This window comes from Halichoeres trimaculatus, unplaced genomic scaffold, assembly GCF_033239565.1.
Source record: "Halichoeres trimaculatus isolate MK-OKI-2021-1 unplaced genomic scaffold, fHalTri1.1 fHalTri1_scaffold_5, whole genome shotgun sequence".
Taxonomy (NCBI): domain Eukaryota; kingdom Metazoa; phylum Chordata; class Actinopteri; order Labriformes; family Labridae; genus Halichoeres; species Halichoeres trimaculatus.
The window spans coordinates 4221413-4235312 of NW_027437183.1; the positions used below are offsets into that span (position 1 = coordinate 4221413).

General features: G+C 39.7%; 1 protein-coding gene across 1 annotated transcript; it reads left to right on the top strand.

Moving 5' to 3' along the window:
- The first annotated feature begins 858 nt into the window (after window positions 1-858).
- Window positions 859-1656, top strand: LOC141790035 (gamma-crystallin M3-like). The gene is made up of 3 exons (XM_074669666.1): window positions 859-888; window positions 1051-1293; window positions 1378-1656. The coding sequence occupies exons 1-3, from the start codon at window positions 859-861 to the stop codon at window positions 1654-1656; spliced, it is 552 nt and encodes a 183-aa protein (XP_074525767.1).
- Window positions 1657-13900: the final 12244 nt, after the last annotated feature.

A 13900-nucleotide genomic window follows, 5' to 3' on the forward strand; every position in this document is an offset into this window, starting at 1 on the left:
TTTTTTCTATTCTAATTATTTTTAAATTTATCTTTATTTTTTCAATTAATGTTGCAGTACTTTTCTTTGCTGACTAAAAATCCTAAAATATAATAAAATAATACGATTTTTTTTTCCATTTTTTATTTATTTATTTCATTTTTATTACTATTTAATATCTTACAATGAGACATTTCTCAGGACTTTTTAGCTTAATTATGCTTATATTAGTCCTCATAGACAATTTTTACTGAAAAAAAAGTGTATAAGTCAAGGAAGTGATCCTAAATAAGATGATTACAGCAACAGAATAAAAAAAGTTGAATATATATTTTTAGAACCCCAAAAACTCGACAAAAAGATTTTTTAAATTATTATTTTTCTTTTTATCCAAATGTCTCATATTTTTGTAATACACACATTTTAGTGGATAATAAAGATATTTAACTTAAAGGGATGGTAACCTTTAAGATGACTCATGTGCAGAATACTTAAGTCATAAAGGTATCTGCTGATATGTGCTGGAGTGATTCTTTAAACAACAAAAACATAAGAAACAAGAGGAAAAAATGTGGCTGATGACAATAGAGTTTACGTCACACTACTAAAACAAAGTCAAGGTGTGACCTCTGACCCCTAACCCTTTCACCCACTCTCTGACCCCCACACAGTGACAGAGAAAGACTCTGACCCCACCGGCCCCTGAAAAAGTGAACCATATTCTGTGCATTTCTATGACTCTGCTGCTGGCTCAGGGCTTTGGACAAAAGGACCGGTCTTTGGAGCAGGTATAAAAGGAAAGGGTTAAACCAGGAAAGGTACAGTTCAGACCAAGACCAGCAGCAGCAACAGCAGCAGCAGCAGCCACTGATTGACAAAATGACTTCTCCTGGAATGAACATGAACAGGGTGAGCTACACAAGGAAATCTGTGAAATGTTGGGAGATTAGCCTCCTCATTTACACAGGTCTCACTTTCTCTCAACATTTTCTTTTTCTGTGAATTCATTTCAAACATGAATATCTCTGATCAACCGCGTTAACCAAAGTCTTTCTCCCTTCTCTGTCTCAGATCGTCTTCTACGAGGACAGGAACTTCCAGGGTCGCTCCTACGAGTGCATGAGCGACTGCTCGGACATGTCCTCCTACCTGAACAGGTGCCAATCCTGCAGGGTGGAGAGAGGCTGCTTCATCGTGTACGACCGCAGCAACTTCATGGGTAACCAGCACTTCATGAGGAGGGGCGAGTACGCCGACTGCATGAACATGATGGGCATGAACGACTCCATCAGGTCCTGCCGTGTGGTCCCCATGGTGAGCTCCCTGACACCTCTGATAGAGGACTGGCTGATAGTGTGAAATATTCAGAGTTTAACTGACGTCTCTTTCCAAAAACAGCACAGAGGACCCTTCAGGATGATGATCTACGAGAGGGAGAACTTCAACGGCCAGATGCACGAGCTGACGGACGACTGCGACAACGTCATGGACCGTTACCGCATGTCCCAGTGCATGTCCTGCAACGTGATGGATGGTCACTGGCTGATGTACGAGCAGCCCAACTTCAGAGGCAGGATGATGTACATGAGGCCCGGCGAGTACAGGAACTTCATGAACATGGGCAACAACCCCACCAGGTTCATGAGCTTTAGACGCATCAGCGACTCCTGTCAGTAGACTCTGTGCTGTGAATAAAAGAGTTGAAACCTACACTGACGCTGTGTTTGAGTCTTTTCTAGAGTCTGTTGGGTCAGACTCCTGATGTCTTCTTTTAATCTAAGCTTTCAGCAGCAGTCTAAGCTCACAGAGTAATGAAGAGCTGCTCTAAGTCTGGGGTGGTGTATCAAATAGTCAAGTTTTAAGCCTGCTTTAAAAGTAGAGAGGGTGTCTGACTCCCATATCAATAAAGTGACTGACTGAAAGTCCTCCGAAATGTAACTAGGCCTTAAAACCATCTGTTTACATATTCACCTGTAAAGAAAAACAAAAAAAACATACAAATTAACTTTTAAAAGCAGGAAATTTGCATTAATCTGAAAGATTTCTTTTCATATGCTCACAAGACGCAGTGGTCAGTTTGGCTACAATTTTGGAAAGACAGATCTTCTGTTTCCTATCATCTTTCTTATCATCAACTTATCAGATATCTCTGGAAAGCCCAGGATGTCCTCAACACAAATCGAAAAGTTTGATTCTTGTAGATTGTTTTGTTTATGAATAAAGCTGGTGATTTTTATCAGTCAGTCACTGACACGTTCAGCTGGAGGTCATCACTTAGCATGGTCACACTTTACTCTGAAACACCGGTTGTTCTTGAACGCCTGAATCTGGTCAAAACTCATAAGAAACTAAAGCCCAGTTTCCACCAAGCAGTCCGGTTTAGATCAGTAGGGTTTGGTACGGGTTGGGTCGGTTAAGCCTGGTACTGTTTGCGTTTCAACAGCCAACCGTGAGATTTCTAAATATGAAGTCAAGATTTCTAAATATTTTGCTTCAACTTCTAAATATTTAGCCAATATACAAATTCACACTCCCACCTGCCGATAGCACCAAAATTAAAGTTTGAGGAAGCCATTTTGAGAAAGTCAAGCTCTGCTTCTTTGATGTTGACCACAGGATCTTCAACAGCATCATCACAGCACTTGGTACGTTTATTTTCTAATGGCTGATTCAGTCGACTGTGTTTGACTTTCAAAAAATCTGCTTGGCTGGATTGCTTCCTCAAACCTTTATTTTGGTGCTTCCAGCAAGCAGGAGTGTGAATTTGCATGTTAGCTGAATATTAAGAAATCTTAGCTAAAATTTTTAAGAATAAAAAGCAAATGTGAAGAAATGTAGCAAAATATTTAGAATCAGGACATTTAATCAGAACATTTATATATAACATTCAACATTTAGATACAGAGGTGTAAAGTAACGAAGTAAAAACACTTTGTTACCTCACTTAAGGAGAAATTTGGGGTATTTTTACTTTACTGGAGTAGTTATTTTTTGGACAACTTTTACTTCTACTCTTCACATTTTAAGACAAATATCTGCACTTTTTACTCCCTACATTTTAAAAAATAGTCTTGTTACTTCTGTTTCATTTCGGCTTGGAAAAAAAAGTACACACATGCACACAAAGGCACACACAAAAAATAAAAGGTGAACACACTGTGCGCCATGACAGCTGTTTAACATGAAGAAGACCCAGTGCTGCACTCTGCTGGCACAAAACAGGAAACAGCACATACTAAGTACAGTAGCTGTTATAGAAAAAAGTTAATTATTCAGAAAATCATCCACAGTAACCTTAAATTACTCATGCTTTGGTCTGGCTCTATGTGGAAAATGAAGTTAATCTGACTTACATGGGGGGCTGGGTGCTGCCATTAGGGGGCGGAGTGCTCCCAAATATAATCACAGGGGGAACACTGCGGGTGTTGTGGTAGTGTATATAAAGTAATCAAACATTTTGGCTAGCCTGGATCAGTTTGAAGCGCTCTAGCCTTCCTGTTCCCATTTGTCAACACCAGCTGCTCCAAATTTTTCAACATTAACATTTTAACGAAAACAAAACTTAAGTGATTATGGCCTTTAGAGTGCACTTAAGGTAATTAGAGGCATTTTTTCCCCCTTATATCACTTTTACTTTTATACTTAAAGTAGTTTAGAAATCAATACTTTGACACTTATACTTAAGTAAAAGGTCAAGTCGATACTGCAACTTCTACAAAAGTCTTTTCAAACCCTACTATCTACACTTCTACTTGAGTAATGGATGTAAATACTTTGATACCTCTGTGTATATATAATATTCAACGACTATATCTCACAAACATTTCTCTAAATCTCCATTAAAAAGTGATGTCTTAGAGCTAAATTTGGAGAAATGTTATTTGTAGTGTGTGCAACTTTCCAATCGGCGCCCCCTAGCAGTGTAGTATTGTTTCTGTAAACCAGAATAGTAAGACATTTTAATGCTTCTTACACTTCTTAATTAGTGTTTAAAGAATGATAGCTTGTCTCAATGAATGGAGCTAAGAAACAGAAACAGGCAGTCTGACAATCCTACAGATGGCACTGCCCTCATGTGTTTTGGAGGGGTATTACATGTTATGTTAGTTTTGTCCAATGTAAAGTAAGTGAATGCCTTTAACTAAAAACAAACTCATGGTAGCACTAGAGAAAAATAAAGGTCAGAAAATCGCTTAAGAATTTCCGTATTCATCGTCTTTTTTTCTTTTTAAACACATGAATGAAATGTGTTTGTGTTCGTCAGTCAGCAACCAGAAAAAATAACCCAGAGAACAACTCATTCATGAGAGACAGCAGCTTGTGTGTGTGTTGTCAAAGACCAGAGTTATGTTGCCCATCTGATAACCATACACCCCCCTCAACCATCACACGGTCAGAGGTCAGAGGTCAACGTCTGACCACGCTGCAGCTGACCTGAGCTGGGAAAGAGCAGGCCTGTCTGTGTGTTCAGAGCACAATAGGTCCTGCTCTCCCCCATTAACACCACATCCACCCTGCCTTCACCGCTTCCTGGGTATCTGGTGTTACGAGCGGCTCGTACTCCGCTGTTTGTTTTCTCTTAAGGTTTCCAAACGCAACAAACACGAGGAGGAAATTGGCAGAAAGAAACACACACAGAGGGAAACACACCAGAGCACACATTCCTCTCACAGAGCTGAGGAGGAGATAATTCAGAGAAACACAGGAAGCAGGAGGAGGAGGAAAAATATCAAAGTTCTACTTCATACTAATGATTTTTCTGCTTGTCTGATAAAAATAAAATAAAATAAAAAAAAGATTGCTAAATGTAAGCAAAATTTTATCTCTGTTAGTTGTCAAACAACAGGATCATTCCTCCTAACTGATGGAATTACTTCAATACAAGACTGTATTTGCAGTTACCCCTTAAAAACCAGGTGCTCTTTAAATTACCGTAACTCTTCAACTATTAGGGCAAGCAAAAAAATTAAACTGCTCCTGAAAGAAATAAAAAAGACAAGTTTGGGGATAACCAGGGTATTACAGTGCTGTATAAAAATCCATGTGTAAGTACATTCTGATCACATGCAATAATTTAAGCAGGCTGTCGTCATTACCATAATTCTTCAACTATTTGGGCAAGCAGAAATTATTCAAACTGCTCCTTAAAGAAGAAAGGACAACTTTTCAATGACATCCGGGGTATTACGGTTCTGTTCAGGAATCCACGTGTTAAGACATTTTGATCACATACAATAATTGATTCAAGCTGTTGTCATCACCGTAACTCTTCAACTATTTGGGCAAGCAAAAAATATTAAACGGCCCCTTAAAAGAGAAAAACGAGCTTTAGCAATAACCAGGGTATTTGGGTACTATATAGGAATCCATGTGTAACGACATTATTATCACATGCAATCATTGAAGCAAGTTGTTGTCATTACCATAATTATTCAACTATTTGGGCAAGCAAAAATAATTAAATTGTTCCTTAAAGAAGAAAGACAAGCTTTAACGATTACCAGGGTATTATGGTACTGTATAGGAATCCAAGTGTAAGGATGTTTTGATCACATGCAATTATTGAAGCAAGCTGTTGTCATTACCGTAACTCTTCAACTATTTGGGCAAGCAAAAAAAAAAATTAAACTGCCCCTTAAAGAAGAAGAAATTAGCTTAAACAATAACCAGGGTAGTACGGTACAGCATCAGAATCCAAGTGTAAGGCTGTTTGATCACACGCAAAATTTGATGCAAGCTGTTGTGATTACCGTAATTCTTCAACTAATAGGGCAAGAGAAAATTTCCAATTGGAGAGATTAGCTTTCTAGGCATGATTGCTTCTGACTCTTTTATTGAAGGCCAGAAATTATGTTCTGAAATTGGTGTAGCCTTTTTTTTTGGTTTTGTTTTCTCTGAATCACATGCTGTTTTGTCCCTTATGGCACACTGTAGTTAAGCTGCTGAACTGTCTTCCTGCTTCCTTCTGCTAGTATGATGGAAAGTAACAACACTACTGCACTTCAAAGGCACTTTTTCATTTTAAAACTCACAGATGACTTAGTTTAAAAGTGAAACACTATTGAAAAAAAATAGTGCTCCTATAAGTATCGAAGGTGCCTTGAACTCTTGGATCCACAAACTCTTGGACAAAAACAGAGAATCAGTCTGAATATTGTGTTATTTGATGTTAATATAAGTAAATGTTTGTTGACCAGCTGCTGGAGCGCCTGAGGCCTCTAACGTGTGCCGGCAGTCTGTTAACTGCAGATGCTCCTGTGTGTGATCAGGGCAGAGTGTTTGTTAGCACACGTCTCAGTCTCTGATATCAGTTAGCGCTCGTCCCAGCTGTGAGCTGCCCCGAGGTGAAAATCTCCTGCACCTGCTTCTGTTTCAGCCACATGTAAACAAAGAGAGGGTGAAAAAAAATCACTTTCTGTGTTTGAGAAGGAGGGAACAGCGGGATGTAAATGGAGCAATTTGCAGAGAGGAGATCAAGCTGTCAGGGAGCGTTGGGGCTTTTTATTCCTGAGGAGATATATTAGACGTGTAAGATCAGAGGGGTCAAGGATGCAAATGCGTGTGAAATGAGGCAGCAGATTGTTGTGGATTACAACCAGGATGTCAGAGCGTAGCATCACTTCTTCAGGGAATCAGCTGCTAAATTATTAAAGAGGAGGTACTGTGCTTTTTTTACTAATTTTGGTAAAAAAAAAAAAGAATCCAAAATGAAAAATCCTTAATCCCTCCAATCCTATTGCCCTTTTATAAGAAGTCACGACCCCAAATTGAGGAAAAAATCTACAACTTTCTGAAAACAAATTAGTTAAATGGTAAAACGAACTGCAGTTGTTGTTTTTTTTTTGCTGCATTTGAATTAAAAACTAAAAGTGCATCTTCTAGAGACAAGGTCTAATTTAATACACGAACAAGAAATTATTTGTCCAACTTCTCAATAATTAGGCTAATATAACGATCAGAGCTTTCCCAGCTGACTCTGTTTGTTGCTTGGCAACCTGACACTTTCAGTGTTGACTCAAAAGGGGGCGCTCCAATCATCATCCCTCTGTTCCTCGGGTAGACATTAAACTGCTCCAGAGTTTTATTCAGTTGTGATGTGATCGTTTTTTTGATTCAACTTCTGCTGTTGTGTCCAGTTGCTTAGCATTAAAGCAACTAATCACTTCACGGCCGACTGCTTTTCCAACTTTGGACAGTCCAACAGAGAGCTAGCCAATAGACTGGTCCTGAATCCAGGCGCATTACCAATCATCCACCAACAAACCTGGGACCCTAGAAATGTATTTTAAATGCTGTGTGCTGTGGAGCAGATGGAAGAGCTTTTCCTCAGTGTCCCCCCTGTCTCTGTGTTAGCTTCAGGATGCTAACTTTAGCTGCAGTTAGCCTGTTGTTTTAGCCTGTAATGTTACGGTAAACGAGCTTCGCTGTTTTCTAAACATTGTGCACTCGGAGCTCGTGGCGCCGCTTTCAGTGATGCTGAAGAGCGGGGCGGTATCAGCGGTGGCTCATTTACATATGAAGGCCACGCCCACTAAATCAGAGCGTTCTGAACAGAGGGGCTATGAGAGCCTGGAAACAATGCTGCTGTGCTTGATTTATTGGCTTTTTGGACCAAAACATGTTACTACCATTTCATGAAGACATCAATGATCCATATTAAACTGCAGAAAAGAAGCAGAATATGGGACCTTTAGATAAAGGCAAAATTCTTCAACTCTCATTTTGTACTCTGGTAATCGTTTGTGAAACACCGCCCCCTGCAGTTTGGGAATGGACACAAATAGATGCCACACATGAAAAAAAAAGGATCAAAGCCTCACATTTTCTCTCACGTGGATCTCGTGTGACTCATTTCCACGTGTCATGATCACACTTAAAGCATAGCACAGCCTTTACAGGGCGTTACTGCCACCTACTGTTTTGGAGTGTAAATAGATGGTACTCTTCAGAACAAAAGCACAGAAATGTCTTTTCTTATTTTTTTTTTTTCCAGATTTTTGACTGAAAATAGGTCCTAACGACAGATTTTGTATTAAAAAATGGACGTAGCCTCCCTAACATCACCTGTCTGTTTCTAAAACATATTTTTGTAGCAAAACAGCTAGGGCAGCCATGTTTACATCTCCATACTAACGTCTAGAGCGCCTGCTAGTCACGTGAGCTGAGCCGAGCCTCTGATTGGGCGAACTTGTGACCTTAATATCTTCTTAACCCCAGAGTTAGAAGAAAAATCTAGAAAAATTAATGATTCAGACAAGAGATGTTTTTGGACCAGGCTGTAAATATATTAATTTTGGCTGTGAAAACGTCTTTTTTGGCTTGGTGTGTACGTGACTCCTGTTTTTTTCTGGACACAGTCTCAAGCAGACGCTCAACAAACTGCAAATTTTAGCGCCTCCACATTGTCTCATATTTTAAGACCAGAGGCTGCTGCTTGGTTTTAACCCTCATTTCAAAAACTAGACGCTGTCTCTTTAAAGCTTCCCCCTCTACAAACCCCCTTCCTTCTAATTGGGCAGCCCACTGAGAGGCCTACTCGGGGCGGAGCTCTAGTGAGGATCTTGTGCTATTTGGGGATTTCTGCCACAAATGCGTATAAAGTAGTTTGAAAATTTACACGTTTAGTCAGAATATCCTGAACATTCATGTTTACAATATGCTAACCAGAATACCCCCTCTTTAAGCAGATACCCCCTCTTTAACTTAACTGAAACCAAGCTGTATCAAAACAATGTGGGAAAAATCTGTCCTCTTGATCCAGTTATTGTCATCGCATGTGAATCTTTCCTTTAGGATTTAGCAAACTCCTTTTGCAGAACTACAAAGGAACCCTTATTGCTTTCGGAGCATCAAACATTAACTCCATTTCTCATAAGGAGAAAACGCCACAGGAGCATATTTGTGGAAATCATTAAGACTTTTCCATCCTAAGATTTGCTCTCGGTATGTAGAGTGATTTTCTAGGTCTTCCTCGGCAGAGTTCAGGGAGGAAAATGGAAACCTGCCAACAGACGGAGCTGTGATTTGAAGAATCCTGCCTCAGGTTAAAGAAAGTGAACTACAGCGGCTTTGATCTGCGTTCATATCCAGGCAGAATAATGATAGCTCCTCTGACCGCGGCTAATGATGTCTGTGGAGCATTAGCATACTGCAGGGGGGATTTGTAGCCACATGGGTGCCTTTAATGAGTTTTATTTGTTTTGTTTTATCCCCCTCCACCTCCTACTCACCTCAGTACACAGAATAACGCCGAGGGAGGGGTGGAGTGGGTTAACAATCAGCCGTCTTCATACCTACACGAGGCTAATTATCAACCCTCAGGAGGATGCTCTCTCAGTTTCAGCTCAAGGAGGAAAGATTTCTCTCCTTCTCTGAACACAGGAGCTAACCTCTTTTGTTAGTCTTACTTAGAGAGCGCCTTGATGAAAATCATTTTAGTTGGACTTTTTTTTTTGTCTTACTAACAGAGATTCAGATTGAGAAAGTTGGAAAGCAGCAGAATGATGCAACATTAACAACAGATCTGGAAGAGGTGGACTTAAGCTGGTGTGAAAACTGTTTCAGATAATTGGAGCCGGCTGCAGACTCAGGGGGGCGCTGTCAGTGCACAGTTAGATCTCTGTTAATGTTTCATTTAAGGATGTTAATGTCACTTCAAGTTGAAATAAAGTGAAAAAAAAAATGGACGTCATCTTGCTCGGCTTGAAGTGAAGTCGCCTGACAAACTGCTCCCCCTGGTGGCTGGCTGCAGTATAGGTCAAAAAATCTATCTCTCCAGTCATTCCAGATGAGCTGTGGTCAAACTTTAACTTTAAGAAATTAATACACCGTAGAAATGTTTCTCACGTCCGATTGTTGTGGTGATTTGAAGATATCATTTGGTTATCTTGTATTCAAGTCCACTGTGTTCTGAAAAGTTTAGTTTTCGTAAGTTATATGAAGTTAAAAACGAGGTTTTATGTCACGTTTAACGATGATTGACAGCTTCTTGTGTGTTTTTTTCGAATTGTAAAAAATGACTCCCAGAATCCCTCACAGTCGCAGACTCTGGCTGCCAATGACGGGGGTATTTTAGCTTCAAAACTGTACAATTAAATAGTGAACCCACTTATGTGTGGGTGCTGTGCACTTATGTTTTGTCACGGTGTCAACAGGCAGAGGGGGAATGTGCTTTTGTTTGGTTTGATACGACATTAACGACCGTTTGCTTTACATTACAGAAAAAGATCTGTTTTGGGTTTTAACCAATCAGTACCGATAAACCAGGTGATAAGAGCTTTCTTAAACTCTAAGCAAGGATGCATCCCTCCTCTTATATCTGTGGAGTAGGAGGAGGTTTATATCTCATGTAGTCTGAGCTCAGCATGGGTCTAGAGCAGGGGTCTGCAACCTTTACTTTCATAGGATCCATTTGGCCTCAGCGCACCTGGATTAAAGTCACCAAGGAGCCACAAAATCTACTTTATCTTCACAATAAAGACGATACAGTGAATAAAATTCTAAAAATAGTTCAAAGAGTTTCAAAAAAGCGTTTAAATAAAAAAAATCAAAAATTAGTAAAATTTTCAAGAAAAAATCCAAAATTTTATTTTTTAAATTTCAATAATTTGCTAGAATTAAAAAAAAAATAATAGTTTTTTATTTAAAAAATTGCATAATTAAACCATTGCTAAAATTTTACCAAAATATAATCTCCCAAATTTCTTTTTTTTATTTCAAAAAATTTGCTTAAATTAAAAAAACTAGTGAAATTTTATTAATAGCAAAAATTTCAGCATCTCTGAAAGAATACTCAAATTTGATTACATATATTGATTATATTATAATATTGCTAAACTCACCTTTTTTGATGTTTGCTAATGTTTTGCCACTTAACAATCATGTTTATTAAGCTGTCGTATTGGCAGTCAAATGAATCCATCCACACAGAATTTAAATCTGTATTTTCTTCCAGATGAGTCTTTTTGTAGATGTAGTTATCTTACCAGGGCTGTAAAACTTGAGGTTAGCCACAGGTGCATGGAAAGTTGGTGGGCTGTTGATGTTGTAGGAGGTGAAGTAGAGCGGTGGCAGGCTTTATTGACAGATGGGATGAAGATTTAGTTCAACTACATGTTAATGCAGGATTTTATTTAGTGTCAGTGTCTTTAATCATAAATACCCTCTGTAAGAAAAATAAAAAATCTTTATTTCAATAATGTATTTTTAAAGCTACAAAGCTCCAATGAGGCTCCAGAGCTGCATGTTGCAGACCCTTGGTCCAGAGGAAATTAAAAGACGCTGTAAAGAAAGGGGGAAGAGTGAGCTGTTGATTCTCAGAGGGATCAACTGTACTTTGAGAGTACAGACATTTTTCAGGGAGTGAGGAGATTTTTCTTCTGTGTCAGAGCGATATGACAGAAAGATGGTTGAGTAATGTCTGGAAAGAATAAGCGTTGCACCAGGAATACTTCTACTTTTTTTAACTTGGGTAAAACTTCCCAAACTTTTGTGCACACGCTGCTCTAAACTCAGCCTCTCCAGGGCTCAGCACTAAACTTTAATCCATCTGTCCCACTTCAGAGTAATTTCCAGGCCCTCAGAAGTCGTAATCACCGACACAGACGTCAACTTGGAAGCGTGTCCTCTGACGGTATCGGTCACAGCTCCACACAATGCGGCCTCCTATCTGTGTGCGGGACCCCAGGTCCCAGTCCGTCTCCCCCTCATTAAGCATATGTCCCATTTTCCATTTCAGACGGCAGATAGCGCAGAAGTGCACACAAAAGCACTATTTTTCCAGCCCTTCCGCTGATCTCGTCTGAAAGTCTAATGAGAGCGGATCAAATATAACTGACACCGAGGGGAGACAAAGGGAGACGCGGCCCTGGGTGAGGGATGAGGCGAGGCAGAACAATGGACCTGGATGTGCCGTCACTGCGGCGGTATGGAGCAGGACCGGTGAATGCAGATGATTCTGTAATGAGGGATTAAGTGGTGGATTAAGGGTCTTTATTAAGATGTTTCTGATCCTCATTAGGCTGAATCTCGTACCAGGGCATCGATTCCCCGCTCGCTGGCTGGATTGGCCGATCTCTGGAGGAAGAAGAGAGGAAAGAGAAAGAAGAAGTGAGGAAGGAAGACAGAGAGGCTTCCATAATCTCCCTTTAAGGCCTCTACGAAAATGAGGCAAAGGAAATAAATTCATATCTCTTGCAAAAAGCAGTCGTTGAACAATTTCATTGTGTTTTAATCTGATTTTATTTCCATTTCTGTCTGCTGTGTTCATTTTCAGCACCAGAGTCAGGATGAAAAAAAGTTCCTCTTCAGCAAACAAAGTATAAACATTGTTCTATGTATAGTCGTGTTTCGGGCTGTTGGATTAATGAGGAAGTGCATCCCGGTGGCCATCAGCCTTAACCCACCATCAAAGGTTTGTAGACTCCCATCACTTGTCCCACTCTGAGCCAGACCACTAAAACGCACCAAAACAACAGACAACAGTAGGTGGCCAAACCTGCCCGAGCAGGCTTTTTGAAACTAGTCAAAAAATGAACAAGAGCTGATCAAAACCAGCACAGGCTCAATATCATTCATGCTAACATGCTAACTGCAGCTCTTCTATGGTGTCATTTTTTGCTGGATGGCCTATGTCGTTTCACTGTCCTCTACTGGTCTTGTGGTGCATTACAACTACCTTTATTTTTCTTTCTGAGCATCACTGGCCTGATTTGCATAATCTAAGCAGATCTCTGGCCCCACACTCGGTATGAGGACAAACAATTAGCCACAAAAAGCATTTAGTCTCATTTCTGGTTGGTTTTGTTAAGTTTTCACTTTTTACTTCGGCCTCATCTTTCGGGTTGGTCATGTCAAGTTTTAATTTTGGAAGCCACCCGTATTGTTAGGAGGCCCATTAGTCAGATGCTCATTAGCCAGAAGGCCTGTTAGTCCAAAAGTAAGAAAAACTGACCAACAGGCCTCTGACTTTCTGACTGAAGGCTTCCTAATTGACCTTCTTATTTTGTAACTAATAAGCCTTCTGATATCCTGACAAATGGGCCTTCTTATTTTCCAACTAACAGGCCTTCTGATATTCTGTCTAATGGGCCTTCTTGTTTTCTAACAGGCCCTCTGATTTTCTGTGTAATGGGCTTTCTTGTTTTCAAACTAACAGCCCTTCTGATAATCTGACTAATGGGCCTTCTAATATTCTGACTAATGTGCCTTTTTGTTTTCTAACTAACAAGGCCTTCTAACTAACAAGCCTTTTGATACTCTGACTAAAGAGCCTTCTTTATCATAACTAGCAGGCCTTCTGACATTCTGAGTAATGGGCCTCCTAAATTTCTAACTAACAAGCCTTCTGATATTCTGACTAATGGGCTTTCTTGTTTTCAAACTAACAGACCTTCTGTTATTCTGACTAATGGGCTTTCTGAATTACTAGCTTACAGGCCTTCTGATAATCTGACTAATGGGCCTTCTAATATTCTGACTAATGTGCCTTTTTGTTTTCTAACTAACAAGCCTTTTGATACTCTGACTAAAGAGCCTTCTTTATCATAACTAGCAGGCCTTCTGACATTCTGAGTAATGGGCCTCCTAAATTTCTAACTAACAGGCCTTCTGATATTTTGACTCATGGGCTTTCTTGTTTTCTAACAAGCCTTCTGATATTCTGACTACAGAGCCTTCCTTATTTATAGCTAAAGGGCCTACTTAGTAATGGGCCTCCTAAATTTCTAACTAACAGGCCTTTTGATATTCTGACTAATGAGCCTTCTCATTTTCCAACTTACAGGCTTTATGACAATCCAACTAAGGGGCCTTCTTGTTTACTAACTAACAGGCCTTCTTCTGATATTCTGACCAATAGGCCCTCTTTTGTTTTTTTAACTAACAGGCCTTCTAATAATTGAGATTAGTGGGCCTTCTTGTT

Bases quoted from the DNA above. Each gene is read 5' to 3' on its own strand.
- LOC141790035 (XM_074669666.1), top strand. From the start codon at position 859: ATGACTTCTCCTGGAATGAACATGAACAGG. The intron at 889-1,050 runs GTGAGCTACACA...TCTCTGTCTCAG, and splicing joins CTGGAATGAACATGAACAGG to ATCGTCTTCTACGAGGACAG. The intron at 1,294-1,377 runs GTGAGCTCCCTG...TTCCAAAAACAG, and splicing joins CCTGCCGTGTGGTCCCCATG to CACAGAGGACCCTTCAGGAT.